At 41.7% G+C, this 25,642-nt stretch overlaps 9 protein-coding genes across 9 annotated transcripts; 6 read left to right on the top strand and 3 right to left on the bottom strand.

The window, feature by feature from the left end:
- Positions 1-190: 190 nt before the first annotated feature.
- PAS_chr1-3_0231 (Hypothetical protein) lies at positions 191-1,549 on the top strand (the record flags this gene model as incomplete). Its single annotated transcript, XM_002489528.1, has 1 exon — positions 191-1,549. The coding sequence occupies one exon, from the start codon at positions 191-193 to the stop codon at positions 1,547-1,549; it is 1,359 nt and encodes a 452-aa protein (XP_002489573.1).
- A 333-nt stretch (positions 1,550-1,882) lies between these two features.
- On the top strand, positions 1,883-2,779 carry PAS_chr1-3_0230 (ER membrane protein that interacts with exocyst subunit Sec6p and with Yip3p; the record flags this gene model as incomplete). The annotated part of the gene is made up of 1 exon (XM_002489527.1): positions 1,883-2,779. The coding sequence occupies one exon, from the start codon at positions 1,883-1,885 to the stop codon at positions 2,777-2,779; it is 897 nt and encodes a 298-aa protein (XP_002489572.1).
- A 951-nt stretch (positions 2,780-3,730) lies between these two features.
- Positions 3,731-4,777, top strand: PAS_chr1-3_0229 (uncharacterized protein; the record flags this gene model as incomplete). The annotated part of the gene is made up of 1 exon (XM_002489526.1): positions 3,731-4,777. One exon carries the CDS (start codon positions 3,731-3,733, stop codon positions 4,775-4,777), a length of 1,047 nt encoding a protein of 348 aa, XP_002489571.1.
- A 500-nt stretch (positions 4,778-5,277) lies between these two features.
- On the top strand, positions 5,278-6,135 carry PAS_chr1-3_0228 (Essential protein involved in rRNA and snoRNA maturation; the record flags this gene model as incomplete). The annotated part of the gene is made up of 1 exon (XM_002489525.1): positions 5,278-6,135. The coding sequence occupies one exon, from the start codon at positions 5,278-5,280 to the stop codon at positions 6,133-6,135; it is 858 nt and encodes a 285-aa protein (XP_002489570.1).
- A 44-nt stretch (positions 6,136-6,179) lies between these two features.
- Positions 6,180-7,787, bottom strand: PAS_chr1-3_0227 (Beta-1,3-glucanosyltransferase, required for cell wall assembly; the record flags this gene model as incomplete). The annotated part of the gene is made up of 1 exon (XM_002489524.1): positions 6,180-7,787. The coding sequence occupies one exon, from the start codon at positions 7,785-7,787 to the stop codon at positions 6,180-6,182; it is 1,608 nt and encodes a 535-aa protein (XP_002489569.1).
- A 722-nt stretch (positions 7,788-8,509) lies between these two features.
- PAS_chr1-3_0226 (Beta-1,3-glucanosyltransferase, required for cell wall assembly) lies at positions 8,510-10,126 on the bottom strand (the record flags this gene model as incomplete). Its single annotated transcript, XM_002489523.1, has 1 exon — positions 8,510-10,126. The coding sequence occupies one exon, from the start codon at positions 10,124-10,126 to the stop codon at positions 8,510-8,512; it is 1,617 nt and encodes a 538-aa protein (XP_002489568.1).
- Positions 10,127-10,891: 765 nt separating this feature from the next.
- PAS_chr1-3_0225 (Catalytic subunit of 1,3-beta-D-glucan synthase) lies at positions 10,892-16,087 on the top strand (the record flags this gene model as incomplete). Its single annotated transcript, XM_002489522.1, has 1 exon — positions 10,892-16,087. One exon carries the CDS (start codon positions 10,892-10,894, stop codon positions 16,085-16,087), a length of 5,196 nt encoding a protein of 1,731 aa, XP_002489567.1.
- Positions 16,088-18,359: 2,272 nt separating this feature from the next.
- Positions 18,360-22,007, bottom strand: PAS_chr1-3_0222 (uncharacterized protein; the record flags this gene model as incomplete). The annotated part of the gene is made up of 2 exons (XM_002489521.1): positions 18,360-21,816; positions 21,883-22,007. The coding sequence occupies 2 exons, from the start codon at positions 22,005-22,007 to the stop codon at positions 18,360-18,362; spliced, it is 3,582 nt and encodes a 1,193-aa protein (XP_002489566.1).
- A 353-nt stretch (positions 22,008-22,360) lies between these two features.
- On the top strand, positions 22,361-25,528 carry PAS_chr1-3_0221 (Nuclear pore-associated protein, forms a complex with Thp1p; the record flags this gene model as incomplete). The annotated part of the gene is made up of 1 exon (XM_002489520.1): positions 22,361-25,528. One exon carries the CDS (start codon positions 22,361-22,363, stop codon positions 25,526-25,528), a length of 3,168 nt encoding a protein of 1,055 aa, XP_002489565.1.
- Positions 25,529-25,642: the final 114 nt, after the last annotated feature.

Raw genomic sequence — 25,642 nt, 5'->3', positions numbered from 1 at the left:
CAGCCATTTGATGATAATGATAGAATCGCGCACCAAACTCCACTGTCTTTACGTCTACCCTCGAAAGAACTTAATACGGAATTTCCCCCTCATCGCTTGTTACTTTCCGGAAGCGTGTTTCACAACTGCTTCACTATCACCATGAGCTGTCTTATATATAGAGCGGGACATCTTTCAGGTGGATAAGCCAATGCCTCACCCTCTTACCATTGCAAGCAAACAATATGATCAGAGTTGGCACCAGGAACTTAACCCCTACGCTTTATCCTTCTGGGATATTGCCAGATCTGGGGAACCCAACTCGTCTAGTCTTTATCGGCTGATTCAATATGAATGCTCCTACTATATGAGCTTAAACAGATGCATCTGGATATACAAGAGGAACTGCCCATTGAAGAACGAGCAGCAATTGAGCTTGTTTAATAACCTCTCAACAATGATGGATCTCAGTTTACGATTTCTTCATGACATTTACACGGAATACCATGGAATACCAAAGTTGCTGGAGACCTTTGGAAACCTATCATTTGTCAAAGATCTTCCAGGTAACGTTTCTATTGATATTTCTGCAATTTTGGAGACTCATCTTGTTCGAAGCTCAGCTCTGTATGCTTCATATCTCACAAACAGAGACGACCAATACTGGCTATACTGTCTGATTAAGGATTCTGCTTCCCGTTGGTTGACTTCTCGAAACAAGATATCAATCGAAATGGATGGTTATGATGATTTGATGGCCTACTTGAGAGAACCAGCTCAACTTGGGATAATATACCAAGAGTATATTGAATCCTTGGAAGATGATGAAGTAAGGAACAAACTACTGTCTTATATGAGCTCATTCAAAGCTGAAGAACGAGAATATTTCAAAGTTGACGAGATTATTGATGATGCACTCGAAATAGATAGGGTCCTGGGTGAATTACAACTAGGTGTGAAAAATACAATGGCTTGCATCCAACACCATTTTGACAACAATCTAAAAGTTTGTCAGTATTTTCAGCATTGCAGCAAATTGTCAAACACATCCAATGTCGAATCCAAGTACATTGATTCATCATATTCTTGTTATATGGACAAGCTAAAATCTCAACAGCAACAATTTGAAGAAATATTTGAAGGATTCAAAATGAATTTACAAAATCCGATTGACCAATTCTTGGCCATCTCCAACCATTTCAAGATTTGGATTGAAAAGTATTTGAAGTATAGCAAGAAGCAGTTCAAGTATTGGGATCATCTTTTAGAATCAAGAGATAGGTTGAAGGGCTTGGAACCATTTCTGGAGCTTAGCAGAATGCTTGTTTCCTGCATCCCGGAATTGTATGTCCAGCTCATTACTGATTTTCTTAGATTGACCACCGCTGGCTCAAAAGTTTACACATACAAACAATTGCTCAGTCTCTTTGAGGCACATACTAGACTGAACAAACAAGCAATACTCAAATCAGATTCGAAGCTTATTCAATTTTCAATAGGAGAAATGAGCACTACAATGGTTTTACCTTCAAAACACATGTGGGACAGGCAAGCCAGCCTGAAACAATAGACAAAACAATAGAATCAAGAGTGCACGATTTTTTCGTGCATATCTATTGGCTGGTGAACACTTTATGAACCTATGTTTCGGAACTTGTCAGAAAATTCGGAGAGCCTTTGGCAACCATGTATTCCGTCATCGGAAACTAATTTTCATCAAACAATTTCCCTAATCTGATTCAATTATTCGGCATGCTAATACCGTTATTATAACCAATTAAAGTAGTAACTTCCCAAAGGAGATTTTCTCGCGATTGCTTTTCCTGTTGCACACGATAGGTACCGAACAAGGCGATTTTCTCTCCATAATACATTTCGAAACTTGAACCAATTGTTGTTGAAAATGTCTGAATCAATCGAATCAAAGGGCCCTCAAACCACTTGCTGTGGTGGTAAATGCCTCAGCCAGAAGTCTGCATCAATTTTAACTTGGAAGAACCCAATTAAGACTGGTACGGTCTTTGGGGGAATCATTGTTGCATTGTTGCTGATCCGATACGTTAATGTGTTCAAATTGGTCTTTAGACTGGCTACTTATGTACTCTTTGCCACTGCAAGTGCTGAATTCATAGGTAAGATTGCTGTCGGTCAGGGATTCATTAGCAGAATCCGCCCTGATTACTTTGCAAAACTCTCCAGTAAGGCTCCTCTTGTGGCTGATCACGTCGCCAAGTATCTGTCTGGATTTGAGTTGAAGTTTCAGCAATTGCTTTATGCTGAGAATGTGGAAAACACATTCAAAGCTGCTGGTATCTCTTACATATTGTACATCTTGACAGGATTGATCTCTGTCTGGTGGCTGTTATTTGTGTCCACCCTTGTGGTTTTCACTGTACCTAAGCTGTACGAAATCTATCAGAAAGAGATTGACGAAGCCGTTACCCGTTATGCCGAAGTTGCAAAGAACAAGGCCGACGACTTACAGACTCTAGCCATTGAGAAATCAAAGCCTTTATTGGATAAGGCTGAGACCCAATTGGGACCAGTAGGCAAGTACGTCAAGCAAGCTTTCCCTGTCAGAACTGCATCCACCTCAGCCAAGGCTGACATTCCTGCTGAAACTTCTGAGAAGGAAGTCCCTAAATCTGCTGCTGATGTGAAAATTTCGGAGACTGCCTCTGAGAACATAAGCGAATTGCCATCCGCTCCAACCACCAAGTTGGAAGACTTTGTTGCAGACGTTGAGAAGAAGACTGATGAGTCAAGAGCAGAACTTGCTGCTGAAGGAGTTGCTTTGTAGTGTTCGATCTTTCGAGTTATATTATTATACTAGTGGAAATATAATTATTTTGTGATGGATTGTGTAAGAACAATAAGTTTTCACATGGAAACGCAATATTAAGGTTTACCCATTGAATTAGATCAGACTGTGAAACAAATCAGCCTTTTTAAACAGGAAATGTAACAATCTATCAATTGGAAGTTTCAATGGTGGTTTTTGGGCGCCTGAGAATAAGCTCTTACTATACCACCACTCTATCATTTACCAAGACTGATTTGCCTCAGGGCGTGTGGTCTAGCGGTAGGATTCTCGCTTCGGGTGTGAGAGGTCCTGGGTTCGATTCCCAGCTCGCCCCGAGTTCAATTTTTTCTAAGAAATCAGATTCGAGCATCGAACGTTTTTTCACAAGTTTTTTTCTTGATCTCAAAAAAAATTTCAAATCATCGTTTTCAGCACCTACACAGATTACAAACCTAATCTCATCAGTCTCCCGTCCAATAGAAGTTGCCCCATTAAAGCCGACCTCATCCCTCATACGAGGGCAATTGTCGTACATGATGTCTCCTTGTTCCTCCTCCTGCATGTAATTAAAGGTCGTTTCTTTTTTCTTTAACGGACTGATCCCCCTGAACCAAGTGCTTTCCGCTAATGCCCTCCTAGTGTTCACTGCTCAAATCTCATCTTTGTTTCGCGTCAGCCTTCATCCCTACTTTTGTCAGCGTCTACATTTGAAAAAAGGTAAACAAAATCGCGACGAGATTGTTTCAAATGCAGCCTCACAGGAGGAGATCGAGTCTCGATGCTACCTTGGCACTAGGTATCGGCCTTTTAGTGGGCCAAAATTCTTCCCTGTTTTCTCTTCTTCCTTTTCTTCACATTTTGACGATTTTCATACAAAAGGTCACTATATCCTTCACTCACTCTATTTTTTAAGTGTTTTTCCCACACTAGTCATTCCTTTTATCAACCATGCAAGTTAAATCTATCGTTAACCTACTGTTGGCATGTTCGTTGGCCGTGGCCAGACCTTTGGAGCACGCCCACCATCAACATGACAAGAGAGGTGTTGTCGTCGTGACCAAGACCATCGTTGTCGATGGTTCCACCGTTGAGGCTACCGCAGCAGCCCAGGTCCAAGAGCACGCTGAAACTTTCGCAGAGTCGACTCCTTCAGCTGTTGTTTCCAGTTCATCAGCTCCTTCCTCTGCTTCTTCTGCTTCCGCTCCTGCCTCTTCCGGTAGCTTCTCCGCTGGAACCAAAGGTGTCACCTACTCTCCTTACCAAGCCGGTGGTGGCTGTAAGACTGCAGAGGAGGTCGCTTCCGATCTTTCCCAGTTGACCGGCTACGAGATCATCAGATTGTACGGTGTTGACTGTAACCAAGTCGAGAACGTCTTCAAGGCCAAGGCCCCAGGTCAAAAGTTGTTTTTGGGAATCTTCTTTGTTGATGCTATCGAGAGCGGTGTCAGTGCTATTGCCTCCGCTGTCAAGTCATACGGTTCTTGGGACGATGTCCACACTGTCTCTGTTGGTAACGAGTTGGTCAACAACGGTGAGGCCACTGTTTCCCAAATCGGTCAATACGTTTCTACCGCTAAATCTGCCTTGAGATCTGCTGGTTTCACCGGTCCAGTTCTTTCTGTCGACACTTTCATTGCTGTCATCAACAACCCAGGGTTGTGTGACTTTGCTGACGAGTACGTTGCCGTTAACGCTCACGCTTTCTTTGACGGTGGCATTGCTGCCTCTGGAGCTGGTGATTGGGCTGCTGAGCAGATCCAAAGAGTTTCTTCCGCTTGTGGTGGCAAGGATGTCCTCATTGTCGAGTCCGGATGGCCTTCAAAGGGAGACACCAACGGTGCTGCCGTTCCTTCCAAGTCAAACCAACAGGCTGCTGTCCAATCTCTAGGTCAGAAGATCGGTTCTTCTTGTATTGCTTTCAACGCTTTCAACGATTACTGGAAGGCCGATGGTCCTTTCAACGCTGAGAAGTACTGGGGTATCCTAGACTCCTAAGCGATGGAAGCCTGATCTTCGATTCTTCTCTTTTGTTGTTTTTATTTTGATTATTTCTGCTCCGAAATAGTAGCTTGATACCACTGTTAGCTTTTTTTTATAAAATGTGTATTATTTCATGGGCCTTCTTTCGTTAACTCCGATTAGTTTTTTCCTTTACTGTGTGGTTAGATCAACCTTGCATCGTCTGAAATTCCATCGAAATTCCTTCGAAATACCTCACCTCATGTGTCATGTGGTAAAACTGCATGTGTGGTTAAGCTAGATACTCTATGTGGCAATATTTGGCAATTCCCTGATCTGGAAATTCTCGCGGGTCTGGAACAGAGTGAAATTTGAAAATTTTGGGATGTTGGCCAGATGGAAAGTTGAATTCAGAAGACCGCAGGTTCGAAGCTAACAATGTGATTTTATTATTGTTTTTAAGTTTATTTTTTCTCAAATTTTTCTCTATATTTTTTTCTTTGTAAGACAGGCAACATCAATAGCACACAACTGATATGGGATTGGCTGAACCAAAGAATAGACAACGCTTTGGGTTAGACCCAAGAAACACAACATGGTCCAACGATACCTCCCGATTTGGCCATCAGCATCTGGAAAAGCTGGGCTGGACACCTGGATCAGGGCTGGGGTTGGTTTCTCATGCCACAACCACACACATTAAGGTAAGAGTCAAGGATGATAATACCGGATTGGGAGCCAAGCTGGCTCGTAAGAATAAGAAGGATGAGTTTGACAGCGGCGAGTGCACTGGCTTGGACGTTTTTCAGAGACTTTTGGGACGTTTGAACGGGAAAGAGACTGAGATAGGCGACGAATTGGATAGACAAAGAAAAGAGAATGTGATCAATGGTAAATGGGGAATTGCGTTTGTCAAAGGGGAGACCTTGCAAAGCACTTGGGATAGAGAGGCCAAAGCGTTTGTTTTAAGGCGTAAGAGGCGAATAAGCGAGAGTATAGAGGATGCAGAAGTGCAGAGGAAGTTGTTAAAGAAGGAAAAAAAGGAAAGGAAAGAAAAGAAAGAAAAGCAAGATAAAAAAGAGAGTAAACATAAACCCAAGAAGGAAAAATCCGAAAAGCAGGCCAAAAAGGAAGCTAAGAAAGAGGCTAAGAAAGAAGCCAAGAGAGAAGCTAAAAAGGAAGCTAAAAGGGAGGCTAAAAGGGAAGCAAAAGACAACCTGAAACAGCAAGGACTTATTGAAAACACAGTCACTAAAGAAAGCATGCTGCTGCCGAAATCAAACACAAATATAATTGCTTCAAGGCTTGCAGTGAGATCAAGGTGGATCAAACAGAAACGTGCTGCGGTTATGGACTCCAAAGCCCTCAATGAAATATTCATGGTCGCTCAGTAAAATAAATAATGTACCATATTTTCTATTTTTTTGAAAAAAATTGACTATAAAAGAGTGTAAGTGAATCCTGAGGTCACAAATGTTACAAAGAATGCGGCCATTAATAATTCTGATCCAGACTTTGGCTTGTGAATAAATGCAGCATCATCGGATTCAGTGGAAGTGGCGTCGGCAGATGATCCAGATCCAGATCCGGTGCCTGAGCTGCCTGAACCAGTGGCAGTTCTACTGGAGCTTGGCGCGGTACCAACGGTGGAGGCAGACTGCAAAATGGAGACACAAGAGGAAACGGCAGTGGTACTTACGATCGAGGCAGAGCCGTCAAAGTCACAAGCAGAAGAGGCACCATTCTGGTCCTCGTAATATAAGTTCAAAACGAAAGAAAGTTTCTCCTTGGCATCACAGAAAGAGTAAGGACCGTACTCACCAATCTCTGCATCGGTGCCAATGTCTCCACACTCAATACGCGAACAAACGTAGTTAAAAATGTCTGCGTAGTCTTCAGGTTCAACGTCGTCAGCAACAACACATGCAAGTGTATTTTGCAAACACTCACATACCTCCTTGTTTGGAGTTGGAGGAAGATCGGTAGATGCTCTCCAGTTGTTTCCGGTTGGTGGACATTCCAATTCGGTGGCGGTGGCAGAAACTTCAGATTGAGTAGCGAGCGATGGAGAAATAGTGGCCAATTCCGATCTAAGGTAGTTAAAGTCCGAATAGGTTGAAACATCTCCATCGGGTTCAATAGTAACCAAACCGTAATTGTTTTCCTCTTCGAAATACATGTAAACAATACCTCCGGACCAGACATCAGTCATGTTTTCACCGTAAAGGGCTTGAACTTCAGTAAACAGACGTGGTTGAACTTCGTTACAACCATACTCGGAGAAGAAGAGAGGAACTGAAAGGTTTCTGAAGTCTTCGGTTCTATCGTCGTATCCGGAAGTTGTGAAAGAAGATCTACCACACCAGGAGTAGATGTTGTAACCGTAGAAGTCGGCCCTAACGTCCGAGTCACCACAAGCAAAGTAGTTAGCGGAAGAAATTCTTGTCAGCGCGTCATCATTGGCAGAATAACCAATTGGAATTTGTCTGTAGCCTTGGTCTTCCATGTAAGCCTTCATATCACGGATTGCAGCTTTGACGAATGGAGCAGCATCGGTGTTTGATCTGTTTGTGATAACTTCGTTACCGGCGAAAAAACCTAGAACGTTGTCGTACTGTTGCAGTTCGTCAATAACTGAGGTGTAACGGTCATACAAGTGAACATCCCAGGCCGGATCAGTGGTGATGATGGAATCACCTGGTTCAGAAAGGTCAGCAATAACGTAGATACCTGCTTCTTCAAGCAATTGCATACACTCGTCGTGATCAGCGTCTACGTCGATGGCGTAGACACGGATGACGTTTGTGTGTAACTCCTCTAAATAAGGGAAATCACGCCTGCAGGCCTCGACATTGGCCAACGGATCAATGAAGTTGTCGCCTGTGGTGGAGTTGGATGTATCCTGTTGGTAGGCGATACCCTTCATGTAGAACTGGGATCCATTATTGGAGAAGAAGAACTTGTTTCCTGTGACCTCTATAGGTGGGGTCAGATCTGAAGCACAAGACAGGCCCAGCAGAGTTAATGCACTTAAAATGGACAACATTGCTTTGGGGTGATACAAAGAGTGGATTGAAAGGAAAAAATAGGGAAAAGGAAACAAATTTATCCAAAAGGAAGATCAGAATAGGAAAACAATCTCGGTAGCAGTTTTGCCAAGACATTCACGCCCAAGTGGGTGATTTTTCAGGATGCTAAATATATCCACGCAGGGTTTCCTAATTCGGTCTATTGGTTGAAAAAGACCGAGGGTTGTGACGTTTCTGAAAAATTTAAAGAGATGCGAAACTTGACAGCTTGAGCGTGACTTTCATAGACAGGGTCCATGATCATCCATATGGGTCACGGATGGAGCAGCGCACATCGGTCAGTTAGCGTGATTTTGTTGTTGTTTTGTTATTGGACGGCAGAGAGCGTGTTGCAGAAAGAGGCTGGGTACAACGCGAACGAAAATCCCCTCGATGTTGGATGGAAAATGGAGGCTTAGACTTCGGAGGGGGCCAGAAGGAGTCTAGATGTTCAACAGAGTAGAGAAGGAGAGTACTAAAGATTTGAGTGTCAAACTTTTTCAAGACTGATAATGCGCAACCATGTGATCTACAACCACACTGCTTCCTTGGCTCCTTGTCTTAAAAAAATAACCATATCAATTCATACCATCTATTGTACGTGCGTTGTCGGTACGGATTGATACCTTTTAGTCTTTCCACCCTCTCTTTGAGCGTAACTGTTTATGAATCTTGTGTGCCTTTAATTAATGTGAACCGCTTAGAATGACATAATCATTCCAAGAGCTACGGAAATTGACACAAGCCCGGTCATTGCCCAGCTGGAGCCTGAGGCACCACCACCAACTCCAGCATTGCTTGAACTAGATTGAGAAGCGGAGCTGGACTTTGAAGATCCAGAATTGGATCCGCTCTGGGTGGCAGCTTCAACCGATCCAGTGATACCAGTAATGGATCCTGTTCCAGCGGTTCCTGCAGCGCTAAGGATAGAGGAGCATTCGGATGCAGTTGTACCCGAGACTAAGGTAGCAGACCCACTGAAGTCACAGGCCGAGCTCTTGGCCCCATTCTCAGAGTAGTAAAGGTTGAGCAGGAACGATAGCTTTTCTTTGGATGAGCAGAAAGAGTAAGAACCATACTCTCCGGATTCTGAATCCGCACTGACACCGTCACAACTGGAGACATTCTCACAGACGTAGCTAAATAGGTCAGAGTAATCATCAGTGTCGACATCTTCAGACACAACGCAGGATAGCGCATCAGCCATGCACTGGCAAGCAGCCTGTTCTGGGACTGGTGGCAGATCAGTAGAGGCCTTCCAGTTGCTTCCAGTAGCAGGACAGTCAATTTCGGTAGCAGTAGCAGAAACTTCCGACTGGGTAGCGATTGATGGAGAAATGCTGGCCAATTCAGTTTTGAGATTGTTGAAATCTTCCAAGGTAGAAACATCTCCATCTGACTTGATGGTGACTAAACCGTAGTTGTTAGTCTCTTCAAAGTACATGTAGACAATACCTCCAGACCAGACATCTGTCATGTCGTCACCGTAAAGGGATTGAACTTCAGTGAACAGACGTGGTTGAACTTCGTTACAACCATACTCAGAGAAGAAAACGGGAATAGACAAGTTTTTGAACTCTGCGGTTCTGTCCTTATATCCAGAGTTGGAAAAAGTAGCCTTTCCACACCATTCGTACATGTTGATACCATAGAAGTCGGCTTTAACATCGGAGTCTCCACAAGCAAAGTAGTCGGCCGAGGCAACCCTGGTAAGTTCGTCATCGTTAGCAGAATATCCCACAGGGATCGATCTATAACCCTTGTCTTCCATGTAAGTTTTCATATCACGGATCGCAGCCTTAACGAATGGAGCTGTGTCAGTATTGGACTTGTTGGTGATAACTTCATTGCCGGCAAAGAATCCAAGAATGTTGTCATATTTTTGCAAATTGTCAAGCACAGCAGTGTAACCGTCGTAAAGATCAACAGTCCATTCAGGATCAGTAGTAATGATAGAGTTGTTTGGCTGGGAAAGGTCGGCAATGACATATATACCGGCATCTTGCAACATTTGCATACAATCATCGTGATCGGCGTCTGCATCGACAGCATAAACACGGATGACGTTGGTTCCAAGTTCTTCCAAGTATGGAATATCTCTCTCACAGGTACTCTTGTCAGCTAAAGGATCAACGAAAGTGGCGTCTGAAGAGAGCCCAGATGTGTCCTTTTGGTACGCAACACCCTTGATGTAGAATTGGGATCCATTGTTGGAGTAGAAAAATTTGTTTCCAGTTACTTCTATAGTGGGGAAATCTGCTGCCAAGACTGAACTCAATAGGCAGGATCCTATTAACATGCACAGAGATTTAAACATATTTTGATTATCTTTGTGAGACGCGAACAATCTGAAAACTTCCTGGGTGAGAAGAAAAGAACGAAAGTTGCCAATCTGGATTTATATATCCAAAATGGAACCGTTTTGTCGGAAATAGAGAGTTGATTCAAAGGTCCAGGCATTGGCCGAATCAGGAAACTCGACGAAGCGGTTTATTGTTGTGCGCGTTGAGCTTTTCCTAAAGCGGAGGTATATCTCAAGAAAGCTTGTACATGCATTTTCTTCCGCGACTGATTCAGAGTGATCTTGAGTCTCTATTTTTAGGTGTTTTTTTCGGGGCATAGCCAATCTTCCCCGATGCGATTAATTCGACGCGTATATTGAGAAACTTTTCAGGGAAGGAGTTGTTCTTACACGAGCAGTCTCTATGGAGACAACAGTTCCGTTTCTTCTTTCAGGTTTTTCATTCCTTTCGTATGCATGCCGTTGTGATGTCTCCAGTTTTGCGCAGCCGTGAATACATCACAGGAATCACTAGGCTATTCAGCGCATATCTGTACTTGGCCATGTGTTGATTACAGCTCCGACTACTTTTTGGCCTGCCGACGTCATCTCCTTGCGATGGTTAAATGTGTCTCATTCCCCAGGATGCTAAGCCAAACATTATGCCTGTTATGCATACAAAGCTCGCCGCACAACATCAACTCTCTATTGACACAAACATGATTTGGCCTAACATTTCAGTTCACACAGAGTTGATATACAGTAACCATACCTCCTACGCCCTGCAATCCTTTCCCTCAGATGATTAGCAATGAGAGTCAAGAAATCTCGGATCAGCCAGAGATCGAAACTCCATTTAACGAGCCGTACTACTCTTGGGTGTCTAATAAAGAGAGCCCTCTAACCAAAGAAGAAATCTTAAGCATCTTTTTGAAGTTGGGAAACATTTTTGGTTTTCAACATGATTCTGTGATGAACATGTATGATCATTACATGGTTCAGCTCAATTCAAGATGTAGTAGGACTGAACCCCATGTGGCCTTGGTCTCTCTCCACTCAGACTACATTGGAGGAGAACATAGTAATTACCGTAAATGGTACTTTATCACGCAGTTGGAGTTTGATCCTGACTTTGAATGGGTGTTGAATGACAAAAAATCCAATCGCAAGAGCATGTACACCAAGAAGGATACAGATTACCCAGATGAGTACTCATTGGCCAATTTGAAAGCGTCCAATCTCTTCAACGCTATTCAGTATCGTTGGAAGCAGAGATGCTATCAACTCTCTACTTCAGACTTGACTGAACAGGTGGCCTTATATCTTCTCATTTGGGGAGAGGCTAACCAATTACGGTTTATGCCCGAATTAATCTGCTTTATTTACAAGACCGCATTGGATTTTTTGAACTTCACAAAGGCAAACGAAGACATCAGTCTTTTCTTTCCAGAATTTGATTATCTAGACAGAGTTGTCACTCCGATCTATAACTATATTAGGGATCAGCAATACCATCTACGGGAAAATTGTTACGTCCAAAGGGAAAGGGACCATAATAGAGTGATCGGCTACGATGACGTTAATCAATTCTTTTGGTACTATGATAACTATAAGAAACTGCGTCTTTTGGATAAAACAAAACTTATCAGTTTGCCGTCGTATGAATGGTATTCAAAACTGGGTGAAGTAAAATGGGAGAAAGTATTTTACAAAACTTATAAGGAGAATAGGTCGTGGTGGCATTTGGCCACTAATTTCAACCGAATATGGGTTATCCATTTATGCATGTTTTGGTATTATACGTGCTTCAATTCAGGAACGCTTTACACCAAGGACTACTCTCAATTGCTGAATAACCAACCAACACCGGCAGCTGTTTTATCGTCCTGTTCATTAGCTGGAGTCATTGCCTGTTTAGTTCAAATTATAGCAGTATTTTGTGAATGGACATTCCTTCCAGCTACCTGGTTTTATACAAAGACCATCATTTTGAAGTTACTGTTAATGTTCTTCTTATTTTGCATTAATCTGGCACCTTCAGTTTACATTTTTGGATTTATCCCACTAGATGTATTCTCACACAATGCATTTATTTTGTCCATTGTTCAGTTCGTGATCTCAATTATAACCGTGCTTTTTTGCTCCATTCAACCATTGGGTAGAATAGTGGGATGTTTCAATAGAAATCAAATATCAGCTCAGGATATCTTTACTGCTTCGTACCCAAGACTGAGCACCAGAAGTCAAATTTTATCCCACCTCATCTGGATATTGATCTTTGGCGCAAAATTCACAGAATCGTATTTTTTCCTGACTTTGTCATTAAGAGATCCTATCAGAAACTTGTCCAACTTGGAGATGACCAGATGTATCGGGGATGCCTTGATTGGTAAAGTGCTTTGCCAACATCACCCGAAAGTGGTTTTAGTCCTTATGTTCTTGACAGATCTTATCCTTTTCTTTTTGGACACGTATCTGTGGTACATCATATTCAATATTGTGTTTTCCGTAGGATTGTCATTTTCTCTCGGAATATCGGTTCTCTCTCCCTGGAGAAACATCTTCACTCGATTACCTCAAAGGATTTATTCCAAGATTCTATCCACGTCAGAAATGGAAGTGAAATACAAACCCAAGGTGTTAATCTCTCAAATTTGGAACGCCGTCGTCATTTCCATGTATAGAGAGCACTTACTCTCGGTGGATCACGTTCATAGGCTGGTTTATAACCAAATCCCCGACGAAGCTGATGGAAGGACAACTCTACGACAGCCGTCTTTCTTCGTAAGTCAGGACGACAGTTCTCTCACTTTGAAAGACTACCTCATCCCTTTTTCTGAGGCAGAACGAAGAGTTTCGTTTTTTGCCCAGTCGTTATCAACACCCTTGCCAGAACCGGTTTCAACCCAAGCAATGCCGATATTTACCGTTCTAGTTCCTCATTATGGGGAAAAGATACTTTTTTCTTTGAAAGAGATTATCAAAGAAGATCAAAACTCTAGATTGACATTACTGGAATACCTGAAACAAATATACCCCATAGAATGGGGGTGCTTTGTGAATGATACCAAATTAATGGCCCATGCAACTGGTGATTACGAATTTCCTGAGCTTGATATGACAAGCAAAGAACTTGAATCAAGGCTACTTGAGAGTAAAACTTATGATCTGCCATTCTATTGTGTTGGATACAAGTCGTCATCACCCGAGTATACCCTAAGAACAAGGATTTGGGCTTCTTTGAGAGGGCAAACTTTGTATAGAACCGTGAGTGGATTCATGAACTATTTCAAAGCTGTGAGACTCTTGCATCGTGTGGAAAATCCTGATATCCTAGAGGATGTCATTGAAACAGAATTTCTAGAAGACTACTTGGATTGTGTTGCCAGGAATAAATTTCATTTGATAGTATCAATGCAGAGATACCAACAATTTTCTGAACGAGAGATGGAAGACACCATGGCTATTTTGAAAGTTTATCCAGATCTCAAAATTGTTAGTCTTGAGAAAGTAGAGGTTGGAGAAGAATGTTTCTTTTATTCCGTCCTTTATTCAGGTAGAAATAAAAATGAAGACGGAACATTGGCCCCAGTATACAGAATTAGACTATCAGGAAATCCAATTTTGGGGGACGGTAAATCTGACAACCAGAATCACGCTTTGATATTTTATAGAGGTGAGTACATCCAGGTGATAGACGCCAATCAAGACAATTACTTGGAAGAATGTCTAAAGATTAGGTCTGTGCTGGCTGAGTTTGAAGAGATGGAGATTGATACTACTTCGCCCTACATTCCAGGAGTTGCTGATAAAAATAACAGTCCTGTAGCAATTGTTGGAGCTAGGGAGTACATATTCTCCGAAAACTCGGGAGTATTAGGAGATGTTGCAGCTGGTAAAGAACAGACTTTTGGAACGCTTTTTGCCCGTACTCTTGCCGAAATAGGTGGAAAACTGCACTATGGTCATCCAGATTTTTTGAATGCAATTTTCATGACTACAAGAGGGGGTATATCCAAGGCACAAAAAGGATTACACTTAAATGAAGATATCTACGCCGGAATGAATGCTTTGATGAGGGGAGGAAGAATCAAGCATTGCGACTACTATCAATGTGGAAAGGGAAGAGATCTTGGATTTGGATCCATTCTTAACTTCACCACCAAAATCGGAGCTGGTATGGGTGAGCAAATGCTGTCCAGGGAATACTATTACCTGGGCACACAACTACCACTGGACAGGTTTTTGTCGTTTTATTATGCCCATCCAGGGTTCCACATCAATAACTTGTTTATCATTTTGTCAGTGCAAACGTTTATGTTAGTTTTGTTGAACCTGGGGGCTTTATCATACGAGTCTATTAAATGCATTTACGATAAAAATGTCCCTATTACCGATTTACAAATACCTATTGGATGCTACCAAATCACGCCCGTCCTGGATTGGGTTTCAAGATTTGTATTTTCCATTTTCATCTGTTTTTTTATTTCATTTGCCCCTCTTTTTATTCAAGAACTGATTGAAAGAGGAGTTTACAAAGCATTTTCAAGACTTTTCCTTCATTTTCTATCATTATCACCTTTATTCGAAGTGTTTGTTTGCCAAATTTATTCCAATTCCTTAAAAAGTGATTTAGTTTTCGGAGGAGCTAAATATATTTCTACAGGAAGAAGCTTTGCCATTACCAGGAATTCATTCACTCACTTGTACGCCAATTATGCACCAACTTCTATTTATTCTGGCGCTAGACTCTTTTTGGTGCTCTTGTTTGCAACACTGTCAATGTGGAAACCTGCGCTTCTTTGGTTTTGGATTACTTTAGTAGCCCTGTGTGTCTCCCCATTTATATTTAATCCACACCAATTTGTTATTTTGGAATTCTTCTTAGACTATAGGGAATACATCAGGTGGCTGACCAGGGGAAATTCAAAATGGCACCAAAATTCATGGATAGGGTTTACTAGAAGTGGAAGGTCGAGAATACTGGGGACCAAGAAGCCAGAGCGTAACCAGGACTTTACTCACGCTATCAGTATGACACACCGGACATCATTAGCCAGTACTTTCTTTGTGGAGCTAATAATTCCCATTATTCAGGCAGTAGCAGCATTCATTGCATATACTTTCGTAAACAGCCAGAATGGTGTCAAGAACGTAGAAGCTACACATTCCGTAATAAGGATCATCATAGTCACCATGTTGCCAATCGTACTCAATATTGTTACTCTTCTGGTTGTTTTTATCTTGTCTTGCCTTACAGGCCCCATTTTCTCCGTCTGTTTTAAGAACACTGCAAGTTTATTGGCAGGTATTGCTCATGGAATGGGGTTGTTCAATCATGTGCTTGCCTTCCTCGTACTATGGCTATTAGAAAATTGGAATTTTACCCGAACCCTGGCAGGATTGATCTGCTCTATATTCATTCAGAGAGCAATTCTTCAAGGAGTAAAGATCTTATTACTAACCAGAGAGACTCTTTTGGACAGCTCTAATAGGGCCTGGTGGTCAGGTAAGTGGATTGGAAGCGGATTGGGAGTGCTCATTTTATCTCAACCATTACGAGAGTTCCTGGTGAAAATTATAGAACTTAGTCTATTTGCGGCGGACTTTGTAATAGGCCATACAATCCTATTCGTCATCTCCATATTCTTGCTGGTGCCTTTTGTTGATCAATGGCATAGTAGTATCTTGTTTTGGCTAAAACCCACAAGGAAGTACCGTGGAAGAATCTATTCCCTCAAGCAAAAAGCACGTAGAAGGAGGAGTGCCATTAGATACTTCTTAATTTTCATTATCATCCTAATAGTGTTCGTGGGATTAATAGTGGGACCTATTGTCTCTGCGAAGTTTATTCCAAATATGCAGCAATTCATTCCGGAGCAAGGCCATGGTCTTTTCCAGCCTACTGGCCAGAACAATAATGATACTGGACCCAACGCACCTAGCACCATCCCAACCCAAAAACCTGAGCCAAGAACATGGTCCACATGGGCTTGAGGAACCGTTCACAGGGAGAAATCAAATGATCTATTATATGTAGGCTGTGTCTATTTTTATCTAATCATGAAAGAGTCCCCCATCTTATTAGCATCATCCTTCAATGAAGCAAATCCATTGAGAGTAGATTTGCGCCTGTTGATGTCAAAAAGCTTCCAAAACTTGAGACTTTCGTCAGCTGCCACTGTTGCCAAAGTAGTTCCGTCTGGCGACAAGGCACTGTTCAATATACGGGCATCATGAGCGTCATTGATTACCCCTGTTTTATGCAACGTTGGATATGAATAAATGCTGATGGAGTTGTTAGGGTATCCATGGGTGGCCACAATTTCTCTTCCAGTAGTGTTTGAATAACCCCAATGTAGTGATGATATTTGAGATCCTGCATCCAAAGAATTGACCTTGCAGCCTGTGGTTGTGTTCCAGAAATGGATATGTTTATCGGCAGACCCTCCACCTGTCGCCAGTAATGATAATTTGTCTGGACTCCAAGATATTGCTTTCACTGCAGCTTTGTGTTCATGCTTGGAAAATCTTGGTTTATTAGAACGAAGATCCCAGACACTTACTACGTTGTCATTACCCCCAGTAGCCAATTGTTGGCCATCAGAGCGCCATGAGAGTCCGCAAATTTCCTCGGCGTGCGCATTAGTAATATTACTAACGATATGTTGAGACACACGGACATCATGATGTACAATGCTACCATTACGTGATCCAGCTGTCAAAATATGGCCAGACCAATCTTGAGTGGCTACTCGTGAAGTATGGCCTTGCATAGTGCGTAGTCTTTCCTGTGTTTCAATATCCCAAACTTCAATAGATCCATCATTTGTTCCAATGGACAAGTAGTAGCCGTCTTGTGACCAGTTGACAGAGGTCACAATGCAAGAACACTCGGTGAGGCTAGTAACTGCTCCAGTTGCAGCGTTCCATACATAAACTGCGTTTTCTAGAGCAATCGCCAAAAGATTAATACTTGACCATTGCATCAAACTGAGGTAAAAGTCATCAACTACTCCAGGGGCATCCAGCACTTTCTCAGAACAGGAGGGGACTTTTCTAGTACGCATTTGCTGCGATCTGGAAGTAGCCGATTGACTGCTTTCGTCCGCAAATGCAGATAACTCAGAAGTGGATCTTTGTAAAGATGGAGGAGGTAGATTGGGCTGAAATTGCAAAATTCTTTTACCAACTTGCAATCCACAGGCTTCTGCCACACTGTGTTTATAAATTCTTTTAGTTTCTGCTTCCAAATGTAGGGCTGGTAATGCGCTTGGTGGGGGCCTACTTTCGTCCATACACAAGCGACCAGATGCAGTATGTCGGTTTGGAATGTATCTGTCGGTGGTACTAGCTCGCTGAAGCTTTCTCGGTGAACCAGAAGTGGAAGAAACAGCACCAGAAGGAGCTGGCTCCCTTAAATCTGCTGAACCCAACCTGCCATTGAAGTCTGGAAGTTTCTGAGATGCTTGATGCCTCTTTGGAGAAGACCATGTCATAAGGTCAATATTGGGAGATAGAATATCCTTTCCCTCAAAAATGGAATTTCTCTTTGCATTAGGACTCACTGATCCAAAGACGATGCGATGGCTGGCCTTCTTAGGAGTGGATAATAAGGGTTCATGATTGTTTGAATGAGGTTTACTGGGTGAGGTGTCCAGTAACATGCTTGGGTTTATCTTAATGCAGAGAGTGTGAGTCTTGGAGGTCTTGCCTACGACGCTTTTGGTCCTTAAGACTTAGTGGATATTTCAGATGAGCTACAGAAAGAAGGGTTTGGATGAAATTGAGTTCAGTTTCTTTAAAGGGAAAGGAATAGGAAACGTCTGAAGTCTGTTTATGTTTTGCCCTTTCCGGCAAATGAGGAACGAGTACAAAAATAAGGGATGTCAGATGTTTCGTGAGTGTGATTAGGTAATAAAAGTCGAGGTATGTTTTTCCTCCATTGCATTATAACTCCAGTGCTGTGATTAACGGCAAAAATCAGCGTCTGCTCTCCTGTCTCCAACAGTATCCTCTTCTATGAGTAAGACACTGGGATGGACTATATTGTTAACGTCCTGGACCATGTGTCTCCTGACGTTAGGGTCAATTTTTGACGTCTTCCCCGCATCATCCTGCATCTCAAAAATCGCCAATACCAAAGTCGATGGTATTAGTTCTTACTACGTCTATGCATTTTTTCTCAACTTTGTCATTCTTTGGATTTGGCGTGTTGCATCGTGGATTAGTATCAAGTTGTTCTCTCATTCAAAAGGAAGAGGTTAGTTTACTCGCTGTGATGTACCAGACATTCACATCCACAACCCGAAGGACACATCGTTTGATGATCCTGTTCCCACCATTGAACAGCACAGCTAGCATGCAATATATGCTGACATTTCTGACATACGAATACCCTTCTCTTTGCTGCTGTGCAACAATAATGGCACATTCTCTGCCGAAGACTCAATGCGTACTTGAATGAGTTGAAAAAGACTCGATCACGTTCCAACTGGGGATCATCTTGAGATGACTTGAGCGATAACTTCCTCATCTTTTTGTACAAGGCGTCCTTTTCCACCACTGTCTTATACTTTCCTTTAAACTCAGCATTGAAATTGGAATCTTCGGGGCTGCATTCGTTCTCTTTTCTGGGATAGTTAAATTTAAGCATTTTGATTGAATTTACGGGCAATCCCCAAGCAAACAGTAATGATGCATACTCATCCCTATATTTTTTGAATTTTGATTCACTGGAGTCTAATAATGGCATATAATACACGTCTTCATATAAGTCCATATTCGGATGGTTGACCATTTCAAGCCTAACCACTGGCAATGCTGGATTACTGGGTTTTTGAATTAAACTCCTGGTTTGACTTGACGATTTGTTTTCCAGCGCCATTTGTAGAGGCATGTTACTAGAGTTGTTCCCATAGTGAATACCTCTCTTCTGTGAGCTGCCAGCTGTTTTCTCAAAAGAATTTCCTGATCTAAGGCTTACCCCATCAAAAGTTGACATGGTACTGGATATTGACTCGATTCTATTTCTCCCCAATTCCGCAGCTGAGTTGCTGAAGTTCGTGCCGTTGAACACCATGCTGGGTCTTTCGTCAATTTTTCCCTCCAGTCTTTTACTCACTGCAACGGTGTTTGGATTATTGGAGTCTTCATAGTTTTCTGTTAAAATACAGGATAACATGGCCAACATTTGAACATTCTGAAGTTTTTCATAGTAGTCTATTATCCTTTTCACTAGCACTCTTCTTCCAAAAGGATGTGCTCCCCAAAAGAATTTGTGATTCATCTTACTAAGAGTTCCGAGGTGGTATATGTCTAAGCCATCAATTTGGTCATTGTCGTAGCGCTCAATCTCCACGTCAGTCACCAGTACTACTGATAACAAATTCCAACAGTCTGCCAGCTCCTTGTAGCCATGCTTTTCAGCAATCTCGGCGTTATATTTGGCCAGCCGGTCCGGGGTCTCCCCGAGAAGCCTGTACTCGAAGGCTAGCTCCATTTTTGCAGGTATCAAATGTCTGAAATCATAGATTCTTACCAAGTTCTTGTTATGTTTCCCACTCTTAAAATTTTGGTCTTCTATTGATTTCTCTGTTACAGATTTACTCGGCCCTAGTTGCGCTCCAGAAACGCCACCTTTGAAGTTTCCAAATAATCCAGGCTCTTTGATATCTCCCTGTATAATATCGTTCCAATCTTTTGTAAAACTGTCCTCTGAAGCATTGGATTCAACATCATCGTTCTGTTGTTCAAAATTTTCGTCATTTCTTCCTGACGCAATTCCAAACCCTTGGTGGTCAAAGTCCATCAATATATTCTTTGCCTTGTCCTGTTTTGGTAAAAAGAAACACACCAAATGACCACTTGAAGTCCAAACCGCTCCACATCCTTTAGGGATCGGTGTGCTGTCGAACCCTGGGGTACTTCTTATCGGAATGGCATCTACGGAGGACTTCATGGGCACTAAATCATCGTCTTCTTCTTCTTCCTCGGAGTCACTCAGAGTTTGAGGCCTAGTCAAATGATCATCCCCATCATTATCGGAGTCATAAGGAATGTCGAAAGGATCTAAAGGTAATAAATCTTCTTCGAGGTCGAGATCGACCTTTTCTCCCATAAGAAACCTTAAGTAAGGCTCTAAGAAACACCTATTGTGTGCCATATATTTAGTCGAAATTTCATTTAATCCCTCTATTATTGCTTTTTTCTTCTCAGGGTTAAGGTTGTGGTTCTCCTCTAATGAAAATCTGAAGTTCCTATTACTTGAACTTGGCTGTGAGGGATACTCTTCAGGAAAAAATAAGTCCAATCTCAAATAAATAAGATCACTGTCATAGTCATCGTCGCCTTCAACTGGATCGCCCCAAGGTCCATATAACGAGACAATCAGTTCTCCTGTAGAAACTGAAATTTTCTCAAATCGGACATTTGGAAATTTGTGTCCTACAATGCTAACTTCTTCACCTAGGTTGTACGGCTGAGCGGTATCGGCTCCAAAGAATAAATTCGTGTCAGCAATTGCTTCTTTATCGGCTTCATCATTACTGGGGTTGATAGAAGGTTTGCCGATTCTAACACCCGAAATCCAGTTCAAATGTTCCTGTTGCTGACCATCATACTCAGCGTTACCGTTTATGATTTTATTTTTCTTCCTTCTTCTCAATATAGTAGCATTCAACCAGGGTGATTGCAAATCCACGTTGAACTTTGTGGAGGGAGATTCAGGCTCTTCCCTAAAAGTCTGGTACGTGTACTTTTCAAGAACCGTTCCTGCTGGTAATGGCTTATTTCTTTCATGGCCGAATTTTGTATATAAGTCATCAGTAATGGGCCATAGTTTTAAATCACAGTCTTTGGACCATGAAACAAGTTGAAACTCTCTATTATCGATGTTCTTGTCGTTTTCCTGGTATCTAGTCCTCCAAAGGAAATCTCTGACTGGTTCCGAATGTCCCTTAAAGACATATAATGGTTTGAGTTTCGTGGTTTTCTCTTCATCCAATTGTTCTTCGTCTCTAAAATTGGATATGTATATGCAATTATTGCCACCTCTAGCTGGCATAATTCCAACGCAATCTTTGGCAAACGGAATGTGTCTAGCCCTACTAACCGGGAAGTCTGTTCTAATACAAGACTGAAAATTTAAGCTATCCTTCTCGTAATCCCAAACTTTCACTGACATATCATTAGAGCAAGAGATGAGTTCGGAGCGATTATGCTTACTGAAATCAAGTCCATTAATTCTTCCATCATGTGCATCAACTTTCATCAAAGGGACAGCACCTTTCCTAACATCCCAAATGTAAAAATGGTTATTGTGAGCACTAGCAAGAATGTTAGGATCTCTATAGTTCCATTTCACCTGGGATGCAGCAGCTCTCCAATCAGTGTACTTTCCAACTGGTAACCTCGGTGTTCTAAGGTCCCAGGAAAAGCAAAAGGTATCAACTGAACAAGTTGAAAGGACATTAGGATCTTGGGGGTGAAAGTTGATATCTGTGATGGCTCTTGTGTGTAAATGCAATACATGTTCAATTGCATCCGAGGAAGGCCGACTGAGGTTCCATACCAGTGCCTTTTGATTTGAAGTGGAAACTGCCCATTCTGCCCGTGAACGATGCGGGGACCATTGAACATCAGCTACTTCCCAGGAAGTAACGTGATGCAAATGTCTTGGTTGTGCAAATGGGTCATCTAAATCTATAACAACTAAACCGTTTCGTCTACAAAGGAGATGTTAGTATTCTCTTAAACTCTGTTCCCTGTGAGATCGGGGGTTTGAGACTTACCCTGCCAAAACAGCATCCCTGCTACAGGGAGATAAAGACATCGCTCCAATAGCACCATCCACTCGTAGAGACAACGAGTTTTCGAAGAAACTCGTGTCATAAGGGGAGCAAATCTTGCCAGGCATGGAGTAATCAGTTGAACTAGCGTAAGTCTAGTGGATATTTTGATAGAGAGAGAGTCGCGGGGAAGATTTGGGTGAGAAAAAACAGATAGATTGCACACTGGCCGGATGATCTTCTCAACACTGAATTGCTTAGTTTCTACTTAATGCAAGTCATATCAAGTGATAGATTCTGGACTAGTACGAGTGTACATGGTAGTAATTTATTCGGTTAAACACTGACAGACTATTGGTTCTTGGCATCCCAAAGAGAACGTTTAACTTCCCCCTAGAGTGTTTCCTTCGCGAAAAATATGTCCAACTAAAAAAAACCACTGCAGGCTGTCTTTCTCAAGCCACCAACACCCAGCCCTAAGATGTCTGCCTTTGGTGTGGTTCCGAGTGTATTAAACACTGGAAACCAGATCAAGCAGAAAAACGGAACGCTTTTCAAGAAATCTTCTGGAGTTTACAATAAACAGCAGCGGGATCACAATTCCAGGGATAAAAAGCGATCAGCTCGTAAAACAAATACACCGCCAACACCGACTGAGAGTACTTCCGCAAAGAAGTCATCAACTCAATCAGACGACAAAGTGAGTCCTGATATTTTACAATTGTCGCATATTGAGATTCAATATGTGGGCCCACTTCTTTCCAACCCAGAATCTTTGGGATATGTGAAACAAAACAATAATACCAAAATCAAGACTCCGAAATATTTAGTGGATACAGATTCAAACCTGGTTTTTGGTCCTGATACAACTAATAAATGGGATATTGAGAACCAGCACAAAATGATCGAAATGGAATCTTCCCATCAAGGTGACTGGCAAGGTATTTATGAACAATTTCAAGAAATGAATAAAGTGGAGCGTCAAAAAATGGAAGATCTGGGCTTGGTGGCAAAAGAGGGACAAAGCATGGACCTGACAAATGCTATCTCATTCAAAGGTAGCTGCGTGGATATGTGTCCCGTTTATGATAGAGTCAAGAGGGAGGTACAGAGAGATGTTGATCCATTGGAGAGAGATCCTGCCACTGGTAAGATATCTCGAGAGAGAGCTTTAAAGAAATTTGTGCGTCCTTCAGGCCAAGCACCGCCTCTTCCTTCTGACGTAAGACCTCCTCATATTCTGGTAAAAAGTTTAAACTATATTGTGGATAATTTGCTGGATAAATTACCGCAAAGTCATTCATTAATTTGGGATAGAACCCGTAGTATCAGACAAGATTTTACACTACAGAGCTACTCTGGCTTGGAAGCAATTGAGTGTAACGAAAGAATTTGTCGCATACATCTACTTTGTGCTCATATAATGCCGGGTTCTGATCAATCTGACTTCTCCAAGCAGCAAGAAATTGAACAATTCACAAAATCATTGAAAACATTAACAGACATATATGATGTTGTCAGATCCAAAGGAGGAAAATGTGCCAACGAAGCTGAATTCAGGGCTTATAATTTGCTGGTGCATTTTCGGGACCCAAATCTAATTCATGAAATCCAGAACTTACCTACTCGAATTCTTAAGGACGAACGAGTTCAACTTGCTTTAATGTTTCGAAGTCTACTATTGAATAATAATTTCAAAGAATACCAGAGGAACATTCCTGGTTGCTTGGGGGTTTTTCAGCAGTTTTTCAATATGTGTTTTGATCCAGCCACCCCATTCTTAATCGGATGTGTGCTGGAACTTAATTTTGAAGAGATAAGATTTTACGCTTTGAAATCGATCTCACGTTCTTATCACAAGAAATCTGCCCCTCTAACGACCCAGAAGTTAGCATCTATGCTCGGATTTGATTCCGAGGATAAGCTCCTAACTTTCACTAATTATTTCAAGACTCCTACGTGTACTAATTCTAGAAATGAAACGTGCATTGATATCTCAAAACTTAGATACGAGAGTTTTACGGATTTGGCTGCTCCAAAGCAGATTTACACTTCAAGATTAGACAACAAATTAAAAGGATTCACCTATAAGGATGTTGTTGATCAAGGATTAAATAACACATCCTTGCACATAGCTAATTTGAAAGAAACAATGGCTCAGAATCAACATATTGCAGTGGAGAAATTACCCAATATCTCATTTCCACAACATGCTTTGTCTTCTACCCCTTTCGAAGTAGAATCAAAGTCAGACATAGTCAGATCTTCTTCCGGATCGGCTCCGCCCCAGACTTTGATCCCACCGATTCAAGAAAAAGTAATAACTTCTCAAATACAGCCACCAATAACTCCCGTCGTTCCCACTGAAGAAATCCAAACTCTTCCAAAAATAGAGGAGCCCAGGTTCAAAGATCTTCCAAATTTTGAAAATGCATGCAAAGAGGTTTCCTCTATTTTAATCAAGAAGACTATATCTCCTTTGATTGCTCCCATAGTGAACAATCAGCTAGAAGAGTACAACCGGCGACAAACGGTTTTAAGGGATCAGGAGAGACAAAATCAAAGAAGACAACTTTTGATTTCATCCCTTCAGGAAGAATTGTACTCTGCTTTTATACGAGAACAAGTGTATATTCAAGTGGTTGATACTCAAGCCAAAGAGTGCTTTAACAAGAATCTGAAACGGCGAATATTTCAGAAATTCATCGGGGGTTTAATTACATTGAAAAACAAACAAATGAATAAGAGAAGAAAACTTGATGAAATTCAAGTCTTCAAGAATAAGGTTGTTTCCTCAAGTCAACTTCGGTATTCAGTTTCAAGAAGTCAAACGGAGGACAATTCAACGTCAAACTCGAGTGACGAGGAAGCATCAGCTGTTCAGATGAATATTACTCTTTCACCATCTGTGGATCCACTTTGGTCACCCATAGATATTAAGTTTATATTAGACTCCAATTTAAAGTTGTTTGAGGATAACAAGGATAAATACTGGAATTTCATGTTTGCGATTGCCGATTGGACTATTCTACCAAGCAAATGGCTTCGTTACAAATTCCAACTTCAAAACCCCAGTCTCATAAATACTGTTGAATCCTCAAATTACAAAGCCAAATTACGGGCTCTACCCAGTGACAAACTTCTTACAAGGGAATACATGGAGCACTGTCGATTTTTGGTATTTCAAGTCGGAAAGGTTGATGAATCATCAAACCTGAAAGAATCTTTGTTCAGAGACTCACAGTTTATTAACCGATTAATGAAATATGCCAAGAAGTACTCGCAATACCAGATTGGAGTACTTGTCTTATATTATCATGAGGATGACTCTTTTGATAAACAGAAAATTATTGATCTTTTGTTATTAGAACAATACACAAATAAGTTAGTCAACTCACTCGAGATAGTTGACATGAACAAACTCACAAATGATGAACTGATAAAAGCATTGACCACGCTAGTCCACAACTATAAGGATAAAGGTATCAACAAATCGGTACCAACATCTTCCACCAAAGGACACACCACTAGCATTATGGAACAGGATATGACAGTATACAGCTACAGCACGTCCAATTCCAGGGATGCTAAGCTTAATTATATTTTGAAGCAAGCCTACCCCCGCAGGGGGTTTCACTTGAAACAATGAAATGTATAGAAATATTATATAACTCACCCTCCCTCCATTTATAAAGAACTTTTCAACATAACAATCTTGAGACTTTTCTTTCCATCGCACGGGCGTGTGGTCTAGTGGTATGAT

This window comes from Komagataella phaffii, chromosome 1 (genome assembly GCF_000027005.1).
Source record: "Komagataella phaffii GS115 chromosome 1, complete sequence".
NCBI lineage: Eukaryota > Fungi > Ascomycota > Pichiomycetes > Pichiales > Pichiaceae > Komagataella > Komagataella phaffii.
The sequence above is the reverse complement of the archived record's forward strand: the minus strand, read 5'-3'. Positions and strand labels throughout refer to the sequence as shown.